General features: G+C 45.2%; 1 protein-coding gene across 1 annotated transcript; it reads right to left on the reverse strand.

Moving 5' to 3' along the window:
* Positions 1-424: 424 nt before the first annotated feature.
* On the reverse strand, positions 425-2,552 carry LOC147988074 (uncharacterized). Its single transcript, XM_087540512.1, has 3 exons — positions 1,919-2,552; positions 1,518-1,747; positions 425-1,048 (listed from the first exon to the last, which is right to left on the reverse strand). The coding sequence occupies exons 1-3, from the start codon at positions 2,535-2,537 to the stop codon at positions 425-427; spliced, it is 1,473 nt and encodes a 490-aa protein (XP_087396638.1). The 5' UTR covers positions 2,538-2,552.
* Between the last annotated feature and the right edge of the window lie 12,723 nt (positions 2,553-15,275).

Raw genomic sequence — 15,275 nt, forward strand, 5'->3', positions numbered from 1 at the left:
ACATGTATTTTAGACTGAATGAGGGTTGATGTGCATCTAAATCTTCATGTCCCATTTGTACGTGGCAGTGCCAGTCATGTGTGTTGTAGACATAAATTGCTTAGGATCAAATCCGTGCCCTGTTCCGAGTTATGAGCCAACAGACATTTTTTTTAGGGCTAGACAACGAACAGTTGGCGGCGAGGAACGCACGGTAGAAGGGTCAGAATTGGAAGAAAATGGATCGGCTCATTAGTTTTCCATCTGTCACGATAGAAAATGGACCAAATTAATAGCATACCTTTCCTCCATTAGATCACCCGCTAGGACCTGCACATTAAAAATGCATATTAAGCAACATAAAAATGGCACACTCTATTAATCAAGTCTAAGCTAAGCTCACAAATCGAGGTAAATGACTAAGTCACTGCCACTCCACACACCTTCAATAGCCGTCGAGTACAAGATTATGATTGTCCATGACAAGACGAGACCAAGCGACAACTATCTCCACTTTGGAGCCGCCAACATGACACTTAAGCATAGTTGTTTGACACTGCTGGACAGGAAAGTCAACGTGATTTATTCGAGAGATAATGGGTTTGGAATTTGAGTATGCTCCTATGACAATTCGGAGTGTGCCCCGCAATCCCACTAACATCACATTTCTTGACAAAGTAAGATACCCATCTAATCCAGCATGCATCCTTTCACCACTGCAGTCAAGCAAAACAACTTCCACGGCGCTTCCCAACATTGCTTCAACAGGAAAAAAGAAGCAAGAAACTTTGCATCCATAGTTAAAAGACTCCCCTTCAACCACACGAACACCAACAATTGTAGCCTGGATTGATGGAGCAAATCGCTCAAGACTTATCTCTGCTGTACAACAGCGGCTATTGATCAGCATGATGTCATACTGCTTCATGGGGCGGTACCTTTGATAGGCAGTGAACAATGCTGTATCTTTGAACTGTGCTCCATATTTCAATTTTAATTCAATTTGAAAGAAAACAGGCTCGTCAGCCACAATTGCACGAGATGGGCCAGTTAAGTGCAAAAAGGGGTCCTGCACGCATAATTTTCATCATTGTCAAGCATAATTTTCATCATTCTCAGTGACACATCAAGCAAAATAACAACTAAAATGCAGTTCAGTTTAACTAGACATAGCCTAGCAGAGACATCACATGGCCATAATCTGGCAATAATATGAAGGAAAGAGTTCTCAAACAGATCATAGCCTAACAGAGAAAGCACATTGCCATAATTTGGCCAGAATATGAAGGAAAAGTTCCCAAATAGATCATAGCCTAACAGAGAAAGCACATGGCCATAATTTGGCCAAAATATGAAGGGAAGAGTTCCCAAACAGATCCTAGTAATCTTTGCTGCTATAATACAAAGTTTTGAATTTAGATTTAGAACAAGCAGCTTCTGCTTTGTGTTTATAGTGTGCTTTCTTGAACACTGGCTACCGTACACTTGAACAAACAGACTAGTCAAAAAATAGACGAGAAGATAGACATTATACATACCTCTTGCTTAATTCTTTGGCAGTTTTCCCCTGAACGGCAGAAGAGAATGTTGCGGTTGTGGTCAAGATCGTCCCGTGCGGCGACCACGCCGTAGACATCAAGAGGCCAGCTCAGATTAGGATTGAGATCAACCAGTTTGATCGAGTATACTTGCAAGGCAGGGCCAGCTACGGAAGGGAACCGGAAGTTTTCGGGTGTGGAGGCCGTGAAGTGCATAGAACTCAATGTTGCTGCAGCACAAAGTAAAATGATTGCGGACTGTTAGAAATTATGCTACTAAATTTAGCAAATAAAAATCTATGCGTATAAAAGAACAAATTTTTTTACAGTGATGTACAAAAATAGAGTTGCATTTATTAACCGAGGCCCAAGTAAAGAGAGTAGAAAACAATATTGCTTACTTATGTCATCAAATCCACCATTTCTTCCGGTCCGGCTGCCCCACGTAGCCTCCCAGCTGTCACGGTCCAAACAATCTTGAACGTCCTTTTGAGGAGCAGATTTGTGGCTCTTTATAAGCTCCGAGATGCCCACAAGCGCAGTGGATATGTGGCGCAGCTTTTCAACCATGTCCGGTGAGATGGGGACTCTGAATGTTTTTAGAGTGGATGCGAGAGAGGTGAAGAGAAAGAGCAGCTGCTGCGTCTCGACCAAGAGAAAATCCATTACCTCCTCCCCAGTCTTGCAACCTAGGTAAGGCAAATTCACCTCCTTGACATGTTGCGTGCGCATCTCGTTGAACTGGGCGGACAAGCTGGAGATCTGCTCTTGAGAAACCTTCTTATTTCCAGCAGGCAACAACCCCCTGGACGTGACCTCTCTCATCAGAAACGAGATCTCCCTCCTGAGCATCTCAAGGTGGCTAGAAAGAGCAACAACCGAGTCGTCGTGACCAATCTCCATGCTGCCAGCGTCTCTCGCCGGCTCCTTGCTGGAATCCCTCCTCGTCACCGTCCCCTTGCAGATTCCCAATTGGGGTTGGGGCTCCATACTTATGAGGGACCCCGAATATCTCTCCATCTCATCGCCAGAATCGAAATCGGGATACTTAATAATCTCCTCCCAGGACTTGCCCATCATCCTGAGGATATGTGAACTAGTTCAATCTCGTTGCCGGCAAGTCTCTTTACTCGTTCCGTAATTCATCATCTCGCAACTAACTCATTAGTTGCAATGCTTGCAAGGCTTATGTGATGTGCATTACCGAGAGGGCCCAGAGATACCTCTCCGACAATCGGAGTGACAAAACCTAATCTCGAAATACGCCAACCCAACATGTACCTTTGGAGACACCTGTAGTACTCCTTTATAATCACCGAGTTACGTTGTGACGTTTGGTAGTACCCAAAGTGTTCCTCCGGTAAATGGGAGTTTCATAATCTCATAGTTACAGGAACATGTATAAGTCATGAAGAAAGCAATAGCAACATACTAAACGATCGGTTGCTAAGCTAATGGAATGTGTCATGTCAATCAGATCATTCTCTTAATGATGTGATCCCGTTAATCAAATAACAACTCATTGTTCATGGTTAGGAAGCATAACCATCTTTGATTAACGAGCTAGTCAAGTAGAGGCATACTAGTGACACTTTGTTTGTCTATGTATTCACACATGTATTATTTTTCCGGTTAATACAATTCTAGCATGAATAATAAACCTTTTATCATGATTATAAGGAAATAAATAATAACTTTATTATTGCCTCTAGGGCACATTTCCTTCAGTCTCCCACTTGCACTAGAGTCAATAATCTAGATTACACCGTAATGATTCTAACACCCATGGAGCCTTGGTGCTGATCATGTTTTGCTCGTGGTAGAGGCTTAGTCAACGGGTCTGCAATATTCAGATCCGTATGTATCTTGCAAATCTCTATGTCTCCCACCTGGACTAGATCCCGGATGGAATTGAAGCGTCTCTTGATGTGTTTGGTTCTCTTGTGAAATCTAGATTCCTTTGCCAAGGCAATTGCACCAGTATTGTCACAAAAGATTTTCATTGGACCCGATGCACTAGGTATGACACCTAGATCGGATATGAACTCCTTCATCCAGACTCCTTCGTTCGCTGCTTCCGAAGCAGCTATGTACTCCGCTTCACATGTAGATCCTGCTACGACGCTTTGTTTAGAACTGCACCAACTGACAGCTCCACCGTTTAATGTAAACACGTATCCGGTTTGCGATTTAGAATCGTCCGGATCAGTGTCAAAGCTTGCATCAACGTAACCATTTACGACGAGCTCTTTGTCACCTCCATATACGAGAAACATATCCTTAGTCCTTTTCAGGTATTTCAGGATGTTCTTGACCGCTGTCCAGTGATCCACTCCTGGATTACTTTGGTACCTCCCTGCTAGACCTATAGCAAGGCACACATCAGGTCTGGTACACAGCATTGCATACATGATAGATCCTATTGCTGATGCATAGGGAACATCTTTCATATTCTCTCTATCTTCTGCAGTGGTCGGGCATTGAGTCTTACTCAATTTCACACCTTGTAACACAGGCAAGAATCCTTTCTTTGCTTGATCCATTTTGAACTTCTTCAAAATTTTGTCAAGGTATGTTGTTTGTGAAAGTCCAATTAAGCGTTTTGATCTATCTCTATAGATCTTTATGCCTAATATGTAAGCAGCTTCACCGAGGTCTTTCATTGAAAAACTCTTATTCAAGTATCCCTTTATGCTATCCAGAAATTCTATATCATTTCCAATTAGTAATATGTCATCCACATATAATATCAGAAATGCTACAGAGCTCCCACTCACTTTCTTGTAAATACAGGCTTCTCCGAAAGTCTGTATAGAACCAAATAATTTGATCACACTATCAAAGCGTTTATTCCAACTCTGAGAGGCTTGCACCAGTCCATAAATGGATCGCTAGAGCTTGCACACTTTGTTAGCTCCTTTTGGATCGACAAAACCTTCTGGTTGCATCATATACAACTCTTCTTCTAGAAATCCATTCAGGAATGCAATTTTGACATCCATTTGCCAAATTTCATAATCATAAAATGCGGCAATTGCTAACATGATTCGGACGGACTTAAGCATCGCTAAGGGTGAGAAGGTCTCATCGTAGTCAATCCCTTGAACTTGCCGAAAACCTTTCGCGACAAGTCGAGCTTTGTAGACAGTAATATTACCGTCAGCGTCAGTCTTCTTCTTGAAGATCCATTTATTCTCAATTGCTTGCCGATCATTGGGCAAGTCAACCAAAGTCCATACTTTGTTCTCATACATGGATCCCATCTCAGATTTCATGGCTTCAAGCCACTTTGCGGAATCTGGGCTCACCATCGCTTCTTCATAGTTCGTAGGTTCATCATGATCTAGTAGCATGACTTCCAGAACAGGATTACCGTACCACTCTGGCGCGGTAATATATATTCTCTTTTAAAACTAGTTGCATTTCGTGTTTATGACAAATTATGCCCATCAAGTTGACATAGAAAATTTTTCTAGGAGGTATGTGAACCGGAAATTCCAACCGACCCTATTGTCGAGAGGTTAAATTTACTTGAAAGAGAAAACGAGTACTTGAAAGAAAAATTGAAAAGAATTGAGGGGGAGAAGATGGAATTGGAGTTGCATGTTGCCGATGTCGTCGATGATCACAAGATCAAGATGGAGAAAATGCGCTTGAAGATTAGAAAGATTAGAAAATATGCCATCGATAGTGAGGCTTAGTTGCGATCTTGATCGCATTTGTTGTTGCATTTAAATGCTTTAGCTAGAGAGTTATTTGTTTGTTGCATTTAAGTGTTGTATGAACTTTATGTATGAACTTGTATTAATTTGGTCTATTCGGTGTTGTGTAATGAAGATGAGCCGGCAATGGATGTACGATGACCGATGCTCTCCCCAGTTCGTTGAGGGCGTGCATACTTTTCTGATTGCGGCTGAGGCAAACAAGCGGGTGGATGGTTTTATGCCTTGTCCATGTGCTGGCTGTAAGAATGGTCACAATTACTCTACGTCAAGAACCATTCACGTCCACCTATTTGAGTCCGGTTTCATGCCCCACTATAATGTTTGGACCAAGCACGGAGAAAGAGGGGTTATGATGGAAGACAATGAAGAAGAAGAGGACGACGACAGCTATCCTGGCCATGGGTTCCCTGAATACGATGATACAACAATGGGGGAAGAAGCTGAGCCGGTAATGCGGGAAGAAGCTGAGCCGGCAATGCGGGAAGAAGCTGAAGAAGAGGCATCAGATTAGCCCGTTGATGATCTAGGTCGGGCCATTGCTGATGCAAAGAGGAACTGCGCAAGTGATTTGGAGAAGAAGAAGTTGCAGCACATGTTAGAGGATCAAAAAAAATTGTTGTACCCGAATTGCGTAGGTGACAAGAAAAAGCTGGGCACCACACTGGAATTGCTGCAATGGAAGGCAGAGAATGGTGCATCTGACAAGGGATTTGGAAAGTTGCTGGTAATGATAAAGGATATGCTTCCAAAGGACAACGAATTGCCCGAGAGTACGTACGAAGCAAAGAAGGCTGTCTGCCCTCTAGGGTTAGAGGTGCAGAAGATACATGCATGCCCTAATGATTGCATCCTCTACCGCGGTGAGTATGAGGATTTGAATGCTTGCCCGGTATGTGGTGCATTGCGCTATAAGATCAGCCGCGATGACCCTGGTGATGTCGATGGCGAGCGCCCCAGGAAGAAGATTCCTGCCAAGGTGATGTGGTATGCTCCTATAATACCATGGTTGAAACGTTTGTTCCAAAACAAAGAGCATGCCAAGGCGATGCGATGGCACAGAGAAGACCGTAAGAAAGACGGAAAGTTGAGAGTACCCGCTGACGGGTCGGAGTGGAGAAAAATCGAAAAAAAGTACGGGAAGGAGTTTGCAGATGACGCAAGGAGCGTATGGTTTGGTCTAAGCGCAGATGGCATTAATCCTTTTGGGGAGCAGAGCAGCAACCATAGCACCTGGCCTGTGACTCTATGTTTGTATAACCTTCCTCCTTGGTTGTGCATGAAGCGGAAGTTCATTATGATGCCAGTGCTCATCCAAGGCCCTAAGCAACCCGGCAATGAGATTGATGTGTACCTAAGGCCATTAGTTGAAGAACTCTTACAACTATGGAATGGAACAGGTGTACGTGCGTGGGATGAGCACATGGGGGAAGAATTTGACCTAAAGGTGTTGTTGTTCGTGACCATCAATGATTGGCCTGCTCTCAGTAACCTTTCAGGACAGACAAACAAGGGATACCGCGCATGCACGCACTGTTTGGACGATATCGACAGTATATATTTGGCTAATTGTAAGAAGAATGTGTACCTGGGACATCGTCGATTTCTTCCGAGCAGGCATCCCGTAAGAAAGAAAGGCAAGCATTTCAAAGGTGAGGCGGATCACCGGACGAAGCCTGGCCACCGTACTGGTGCTGATGTACATGATATGGTCAAGGATTTGAAGGTGATCTTTGGAAAGGGTCCTGGTGGACAACCTGTTCCCAATGACGCTGACGGACGCGCACCCATGTGGAAGAAGAAATCTATATTTTGGGACCTACCCTATTGGAAAGACCTAGAGGTCCGCTCCACAATCGATGTGATGCACGTGACGAAGAATCTTTGTGTGACCCTGCTTGGCTTCTTGGGCGTGTATGGGAAGACAAAAGATACACCTGAGGCACGGGAGGACCAGCAACGTATGCACGGAAAAGACGGCATACATCAGGGTCATGCAAGCTACGCTCTTACCAAAGAAGAGAAGGAAATCTTCTTTGAATGCCTGCTCAGTATTAAGGTACCGTCTGGCTTCTCGTCGAATATAAAGGGAATAATAAACATGGCAGAGAAAAAGTTCCAAAACCTAAAGTCTCATGACTGCCACGTGATTATGACGCAACTGCTTCCGGTTGCATTGAGGGGGCTTCTACCGGAAAACGTTCGATTAGCCATTGTGAAGCTATGTGCATTTCTCAATGCAATCTCTCAGAAGGTAATCGATCCAGAAATCATACCAAGGTTACAGAATGATTTGGTGCAATGTCTTGTCAGTTTCGAGTTGGTGTTCCCACCATCCTTCTTCAACATCATGACGCACGTCCTAGTTCACCTATGCGAAGAGATTAACATTTTGGGTCCTATATTTCTACACAATATGTTCCCCTTTGAGAGGTTCATGGGAGTCTTAAAGAAATATGTTCATAACCGTGCTAGGCCAGAAGGAAGCATCTCCAAGGGCCGTCAAAATGAGGAGGTCATTGAGTTTTGTATTGACTTTATTCCTGACCTTAAGCCGATTGGTGTTCCTGAATCGCGGCATAAGGGCAGACTGGATGGAGAAGGCACGCTAGGAGGGGAACAAATAATATGTATGGACGGACATTCTCTCATTGAAGCACACTACACAGTTCTACAGAATTCCACCTTGGTGGCTCCGTATATGGATGAACACAAGAATTTGCTACGCTCCAAACACCTGGAGCGGTCTGATGACTGGATTACACGTGAACAAACCAGGAGTTTCGCCAGCTGGTTGCAAGCACGTACCATGCATGACACCTCTATTGAAGATGACCTGTACTTGCTGTCCCAGTTACCATCTTCGAATATAGTGACTTTCAAAGGGTACGAGATAAATGGTAATACATTTTACACTATCGCCCAAGATAAGAAGAGCACCAACCAAAACAGTGGTGTCCGCTTTGATGCAGAAACCAAGACGGGAAAGGAAACATATTATGGTTATATATAGGACATATGGGATCTTGATTATCGACGTGGTTTGGAGGTCCCTTTGTTTCGGTGCAAATGGGTCAATATGACACGAGGCGGGGTAACGGAAGACCCGCAGTACAGAATGACAACAATGGATCTCAACAATCTTGCGTATGCAGACGAACCATTCGTTCTAGCCAATGATGTGGCACAGGTTTTCTATGTGAAGGACATGTCTACCAAGCCAAGAAAAAGAAAAGATAAGGAAGCGAATGCATCGTACGATGAGCCAAAGCGGCACATAGTTCTTTCTGGGAAGAGAAACATCATGGGAGTGGATGACAAGACAGACAAGTCAGAAGATTATGAAAAGTTTGATGAAATTGCTCCATTCACAGTGAATATTGACCCGAGCATCCCGTTAAATGATGAAGATTTTCCATGGTTATGGTGAAAAGGGACACATGCGAAGAAAAAGTTTCACACCCAAAGATCTGGGATGTGATCGGCTTCACTAGCTATCATCACTTTCTTCTGTGTTTCACACCCAGAAGGGAATCTCTGTAATAGTTAGGGTAGTTAATTATGTGTTTTGGCATTTGAAACGCGAAGAAATTTTATGTGCAAACAAATTCTTTCATGCCTTTACTGATTTTTAAAGTTAAGTTATTCACAAACTAGTGATTCACACTAATTTCAAATAATTCAAAATTTAAACTATTCAAATTTGAAAACTACGGGCACTAACAGAAAGTTTGTAATTTTTTGTACCTAAAGCAAAAATATTCACAAAGAAACTCTAACTACAAAAAAAACAACTCAAAAATAAATAAAGCAAAAAAATAAAAAAAAGCCCGCCTACTAGGCTAGAGCGGCCTGCATACGACTAGAAACCCAACCCGTTGTTGGGCCAGGATGCAGGCCCGCAAAGGCCCAGTAGGCCCACGGGGCAGCACAGCACAGGTAGGCCTAGAAGGCCTGCACTTGAGAGGAGCTCGAAGGAGCAGCCGCGGCTGGGTTTATAAACCAGTGCGGCTGCCCTTCGCTAGGCGAGGTGGGACTAAACTTTGCGCCCCTCGCCTGGCAGCGCACCCCCCTTTAGTACCGGTTCGTGGCACCAACCGGTACTAAAGGGGGGGCCTTTAGTACCGGTTGGAGCCACCAACCAGTACTAAAGGGGGTCGCTTCCCGCCGCTTGGCCTGGCCAAAACAGGCCTTTAGTACCGGTTAGTGGCTCCAACCGGTACTAAAGGTGTCCCCTATATAAGAAACACTTTGAAAATTTTCAATTTCTCATCTCCCACTTCCCTCTGCCCCCGCCCCGTCCCGCGCCGTCGCCGCCCCTGTCGCGCCGTCCCCGTCGACTCCGCGACGCCCCCGTCCTCGTCGCGTCGTCCCCGTCGACTCCGCGGCGCCCCCGTCGCCACCCTGTCGCCGCACCGGCCCGTCGCCGATCCCCTCGCTTCGCCGTCGCCGTCGCCTTTGGATCGACCTTGCCTCGCCGTCTCCGTCGCCTCGACCTTGCCCGCGCGCGCCGTGAGCCCCTCCCCCGGCCCCTCTCCTCCCTCCAATCGATCAAGGCCACACCGGCGCCGGCGCCGACCGTAGCGCACACACACACGCGCGCGCACACACACACACTACGTGCACACACACACACTACACACACACACTACACGCGCACACACACACACACAATTTTTCTGTTTTTAGCTTTTAGTTTTTTCTGTTTTTCTGTTTTTCATACAAAATTTTAGATGAATTAATTAATTAGATTAGATTAATGTCAAATAGTATATAGAAATGTTAGTTATAATATATATAATGTCAAATGTTATAGAAATGTTAGTTATATAGAAATGTTAGAAATTTTGGAAATGTTAGTTTTAGCTAGCTAGATGAATTAGATTAATTTCAAATTGTTAGGCGATGATCGATGTTTTTTTAGTTTCTTATATTTTTAGTTATAAAATTTATAATTTGCATATATGAAATCATCACAATCCATCATTTAAAAAATGTTACTTTACTTTTGCGGCATATAGTATTTTGTTGTCGACGATGCCCGGCCCGCATCCTCGCCGTCGACACGTCCGCGATGACGTCCAGCTGACCCATGTCCGGGACTGGGCTCCGTCGGGCTGGCACTGGGAGGTGCTGCCTAGAGGGGCGCACCGCTTGATGAGGAACCCGGCCCCGGGTCCCGTCGTCGACCCTGATCTCGTTTGGTGGCGTTCGTGTGGGCCAGTTTCGGCGTGGAGGGAGCCGGCCCCGCCGGAGGTGGTACGTCGTCGTGTCAGGGAGGAGGACGAGCACGTCCATCGCTACATGGTTGCGTTAGAGGGCGGCAGGTTCTCCAATACCTGGCAGTTTCTTCAGGGATCTCACTTCAGCTATGATCCTGTGAGGGTTCCTTCTCTTTGGGTGTCCACCGCCCGCGCCGCAGGAACCGCGAGTGTCCTAGATTCTTCTGTAGTATTCGATCTTTAATTAGCTACCTAGCCAGTGATGTACTATTCAATATTATATATTATTCGAGACGATGTATTCGAGATTAAATCTATTATTCGAGACGATGTATTCGAGATTATATCTATTATTCGAGACGATGTATTCGAGATGATATCTATTATTCGAGATTATACTAAATTGTTTTATATTTATTTTGGCATAGTTAAATAAAAGCTATGGCGGACAATACCGACACAGAGAGAGAGAACAGACCATGTTCGATATGATACGCGGGCCAGATGATGATCAGAATGAAGAAGATTATGACGGCTCCGAATTTCTAAACAACACCGGAGAGGGTGATATGATATTCGATCGCGACGACCGAATTGATGAAGTCATGAACTATGATTATGACGATGACGAAGAACATGTTGATCCTGAAACAACAAACACCGGCGAGGTATATATATTTATATAAGCAGGAATCTGGTGATCATCACATGTTTTAAATGAGTTGAAGATATATTAACGAATCGATCTTTCTTCTTTCAGCCATCCGGATCGAGCAAATCTTCAGGCAAAAGGACGAAACGAGGCCCGAACAAAAAGTTGAAGGAGGGCGTAAAGTACAATATCGAGGCATTCAAACCTAATGGCGAACCATTAGCGCCTAAGAAGATTGCGGACAAGTTCGTTCGTCAGTGCGGAGTTCTTGTGAAGGACCAACTCCCGATCTCCCTTCAAGAATGGAGAGAGCCAGCAAAGCCACGTCCAAATGTTACTTTTGTCGACGACAGACAAAAAGACTGCTTTGGGATACTCTCATGGAACATTTCACCCTACCAGATCATTTCACAGAAGCAGATGTGCAGAAAGTCAAGGATGCTGCTCTTAGGAAGATGGCGGTTGCATTCAAGAACCACAAGAGATGTGAATGGGAGAAGTACGTCAAGGGAGGAAGGAAGACTCCAGTATTCGAGGGGACACTAGAGAATCAAAGTGCTCATTGGGATGATTTCGTGAAATTCAAGGATTCAGAATTAGCTAAGGAACGGTCGAGAATAAACAAGAAGAATGCCGAAAAAAAGGATAAGTTCCATAAGCTGGGGCCAGGTGGCTACGCGGTGGCAATGCCTAAGTGGGATAAGTCTGAGAAAGAGATGGAGGATGCAGGTGTCACTCCGGTTACTAAGAGTTGGCCCCCCAGGTGCAGGACTTGGTTCTATGCGCATGGGGGGAGTTGGACCCGAAGACAGGCAATGTTTCGACGAAGGCATGTCTGAACGGAGCCGACGATAACATACTTGTTGCAATAGAAGAGGCTCGAACGGGGGTGTTCCAGCCCAATAGAGAGAACGACGAGCTTACGCGTGCCCTGGGAAATCCTGAACACCCGGGAAGAACACGAGGCAAGGGCGCTATTCCGTGGTATGAGGGGTTTTCGGACTGGAACACCGACTACAGAACCCGTGCGAGAAGGAAGATTGCGGAGGAGAAGCAGAGGAAGATGGAGGAGGAGAAGAGGAAGCTGGACTATGAACGCCTTCAAGGCCTAGAATCAGCGCATGCGGACTTGGCAGTCAAATTCCAGCGGCAGCAGGAGCAGATCGACTCACTTAGCCAGCAAAGGGGGTCTCAGCAGCTGCAGCAGCTAGCGGATGATCCAGCATTGGATACCACCGCCCCATCCATGCCGAGAAGCAGCGTGGGTTCCGCCCCGTTTGACGCAATGCTGGATAGATACCCCGTGGATGACATCACGGATAACACTAACTGCGAGCTACACTTCAAAATTAAGAACATATCCTTGAAGGTGGCGGACGGCGTTGCTTATACAAATTCCCCCGATGCAACCTTCCATTGCAACCCGATTCCAGCAGGCTATACTCGTGTCATGGTTGATGAGGTGGTGGACCAATATTCGGGGCTAGAGCTTGACATTCCTGGAGGTGACGAGGAGCACACACTCGGAGAGGCCAAACATCATATCATCCTATGGAGAAAGGATTGCATCATCTTTCGAAGGCCACCGACACCGCGTCACCCGACTCCTCGTCGAAGTCCGCCACCGATTCAGCAGACTCCCACTCCTCCAAGTCCACCAACGCGTGAGGCCACTCCTCCTCCTCCAAGTCCGGCAAAGTGTCAGGCCACTCCTCCTCCAAGTCCGACACAGCGTCAGACGTCCACTCCTCCTCCAAGTCCGGCAAAGTGTCAGGCCACTCCTCCTCCAAGTCCGGCACAGCTTCAGGCCACTCCTCCTCGTCCAACTCAGCCCCGTCAGCCGTCTCCGCCGCCTCAGCAATCGCAGAAGAGACACCCCGCAGCTATGGTGCGTAGCGGTACCAGTCGAGGTCATAGTACAGGAAGTACAGGCGGAGGCAAGCGATATAAATATGGTCCAAACCTCACTACTCCTCTTCCTGAGAGGGCTTACGACAGGACCAAGGAGCAAACCAATGCCATAGTGCGGGCAGAAGTCGACGCCCATTTTGGACCGAAACCGCCACCGCCGCCAAGGGAGAAAGTGCCTGTGGAAGTTATTGACCACTTCATTCGTATGGCTGAACCACCAGCTCCTAAGCCTGTTGACACAGACTATGAGCGCCACATCAGGAAGTTACATCGACAACGTCTACAGAAGGAGGTGAGCTCGAGCTCGAGCAAACAACAAGCAGCTGTCAAAAAATGTGGGAGAACCGTTGCCCAGCTGGGAGAATAGTGGGCGCAACCGATCCCCCCGCTTGTTGTGCCGCCAACAACACGTGACAGTACGCGCGGCCAATATTATTGTGGGCAAACAGTTTACGTTCCCCAGGTGGGCGATGTGGTAATAACCCAGCAGCATATAACGCAGGCTGAAGAACTCAAGATCACTGTTGGACAACTCCTCGAGATCGAGGACATGCCTATGCTTACAGAGGAGGAAATAAAATGGAAATATGTCAGGGGCCAACCTTTGGTCAAGCCAGAAGATGTCAAGAAGCTCCCAACGAGAATGTATGAATTGCATCAATGGTACATGGACATTACGAAGAGATCCGATCGACAGTCCCTCATGGTGCAAGTCAGCAAGGATCATTACTACCATGAGAAACCTGTGACCATTGAGTATTCTGAACTGTTTCAGTTATACAATCAAGACGCACTCGACAAATCTATCATCAGTTGCTATTGTCTGTAAGTGATTTCTTTCTGTAATTTAAGTCTCAAGCTAGCTGTATTGATCCTTTTGATCAATCATTACCTGTAATTATCCTCACTATATTCTTTTCTGTGGTATTATGCAGGATGAAGATGTATGAAATGACAAAAGGTGGACGCTATGGCATTGGGTTCATTGACCCAAACACCGTTAATGAATACACATGGCAAATAAGCAAGCATTATGAAAAGCAGGTAGAGGACAGCATGTTCGAGTTCTTGAAGCGCCTTAAATACAATGAAGATATACTACTTCCTTACAACTTCCAGTGAGTCACACTTTCTTGTACTACAAATTCTCTGTTTTTGCCTACTAGCTAGCTAGCTACATGTTTTTGCTTACATATGCCCGCTTAATTAAGACATGCAAATGTGTGTGCATGCAGATTTCACTGGATCTTGTGTATCATTAAAGTTGACGAAGGAACGGTTGAAATACTGGACTCACTACTCAAAGAAAATAGTGACTATAACATCTTGTTTGGGATAGTCAACAGGTAATTTCAATCATTATTAACTATATATCTCGGCCTATTTAGTTCGTCATTTCATGATATGAACTATTTAATAACTCCTTTATTCATTTTCTTTGTCGGCAGGCAGGGCTTGGGCAAGGTTCATCAGCAAAACGAAAGGCGAATGGAAACGACAGCTGAGATGGCTTCGACCCAAGGTAAGTAATTAAGTAGTGCTAGCTAGCTGCCATCTTTTTAATATTATCATGCTTGATTAATTATTATCTGATCAAATTAAATTCCATTCTCGTAAAGGCCATAAAGCAGGCGCAGGGGACTGATCTGTGTGCATACTGCGTTTGCGAGAACATTCGCATGATGGCGTCCGAAATGAGCAGATCTCAAAGACAGGAATGGGTACGCTTGTCAGAACACTATTCACAATTTGTGCACCATTATCGATATCTAGTCACACAACTAATACACATGCATATTGATCTCCTTCTTAACAGTTCACAGAGGTGCGGGACAAGCTCCTAGATACGGAGCGCGTACAAGCACTTCAAGAGGAAATAGCGGGATTTTTGCTCGACCAGGTCATAAATCCGAAGGGAGAATACTATTACCCGCTATCGACCAGGTCATGAACCACTTCCAATTTGTCATCGTGCTCCGAAGACACCAATTAGGCTAATGCAACTGGCTCCGAAGGCAACATGCATATGTAGGAGAAATTGTATATAGCTATATACATGTGTGTATGTGTGAATTAATATGGTGGTTTGTGAGACATTGATGATCTATATATATGATTGGTTCTACTAGCTACCATATATATGCATAACGTGTACAATGTGTAGTATCGTAAAATACCAGCAAACGAAAAAGAATTAAAATGGAAAACACAAAATTAAATGAAAAAGAAATCATAAAACCAAAAAAACCCC

Source organism: Triticum urartu, chromosome 2A (assembly GCF_056163025.1).
Source record: "Triticum urartu cultivar PI428250 chromosome 2A, HENAU_Tu73, whole genome shotgun sequence".
Taxonomy (NCBI): domain Eukaryota; kingdom Viridiplantae; phylum Streptophyta; class Magnoliopsida; order Poales; family Poaceae; genus Triticum; species Triticum urartu.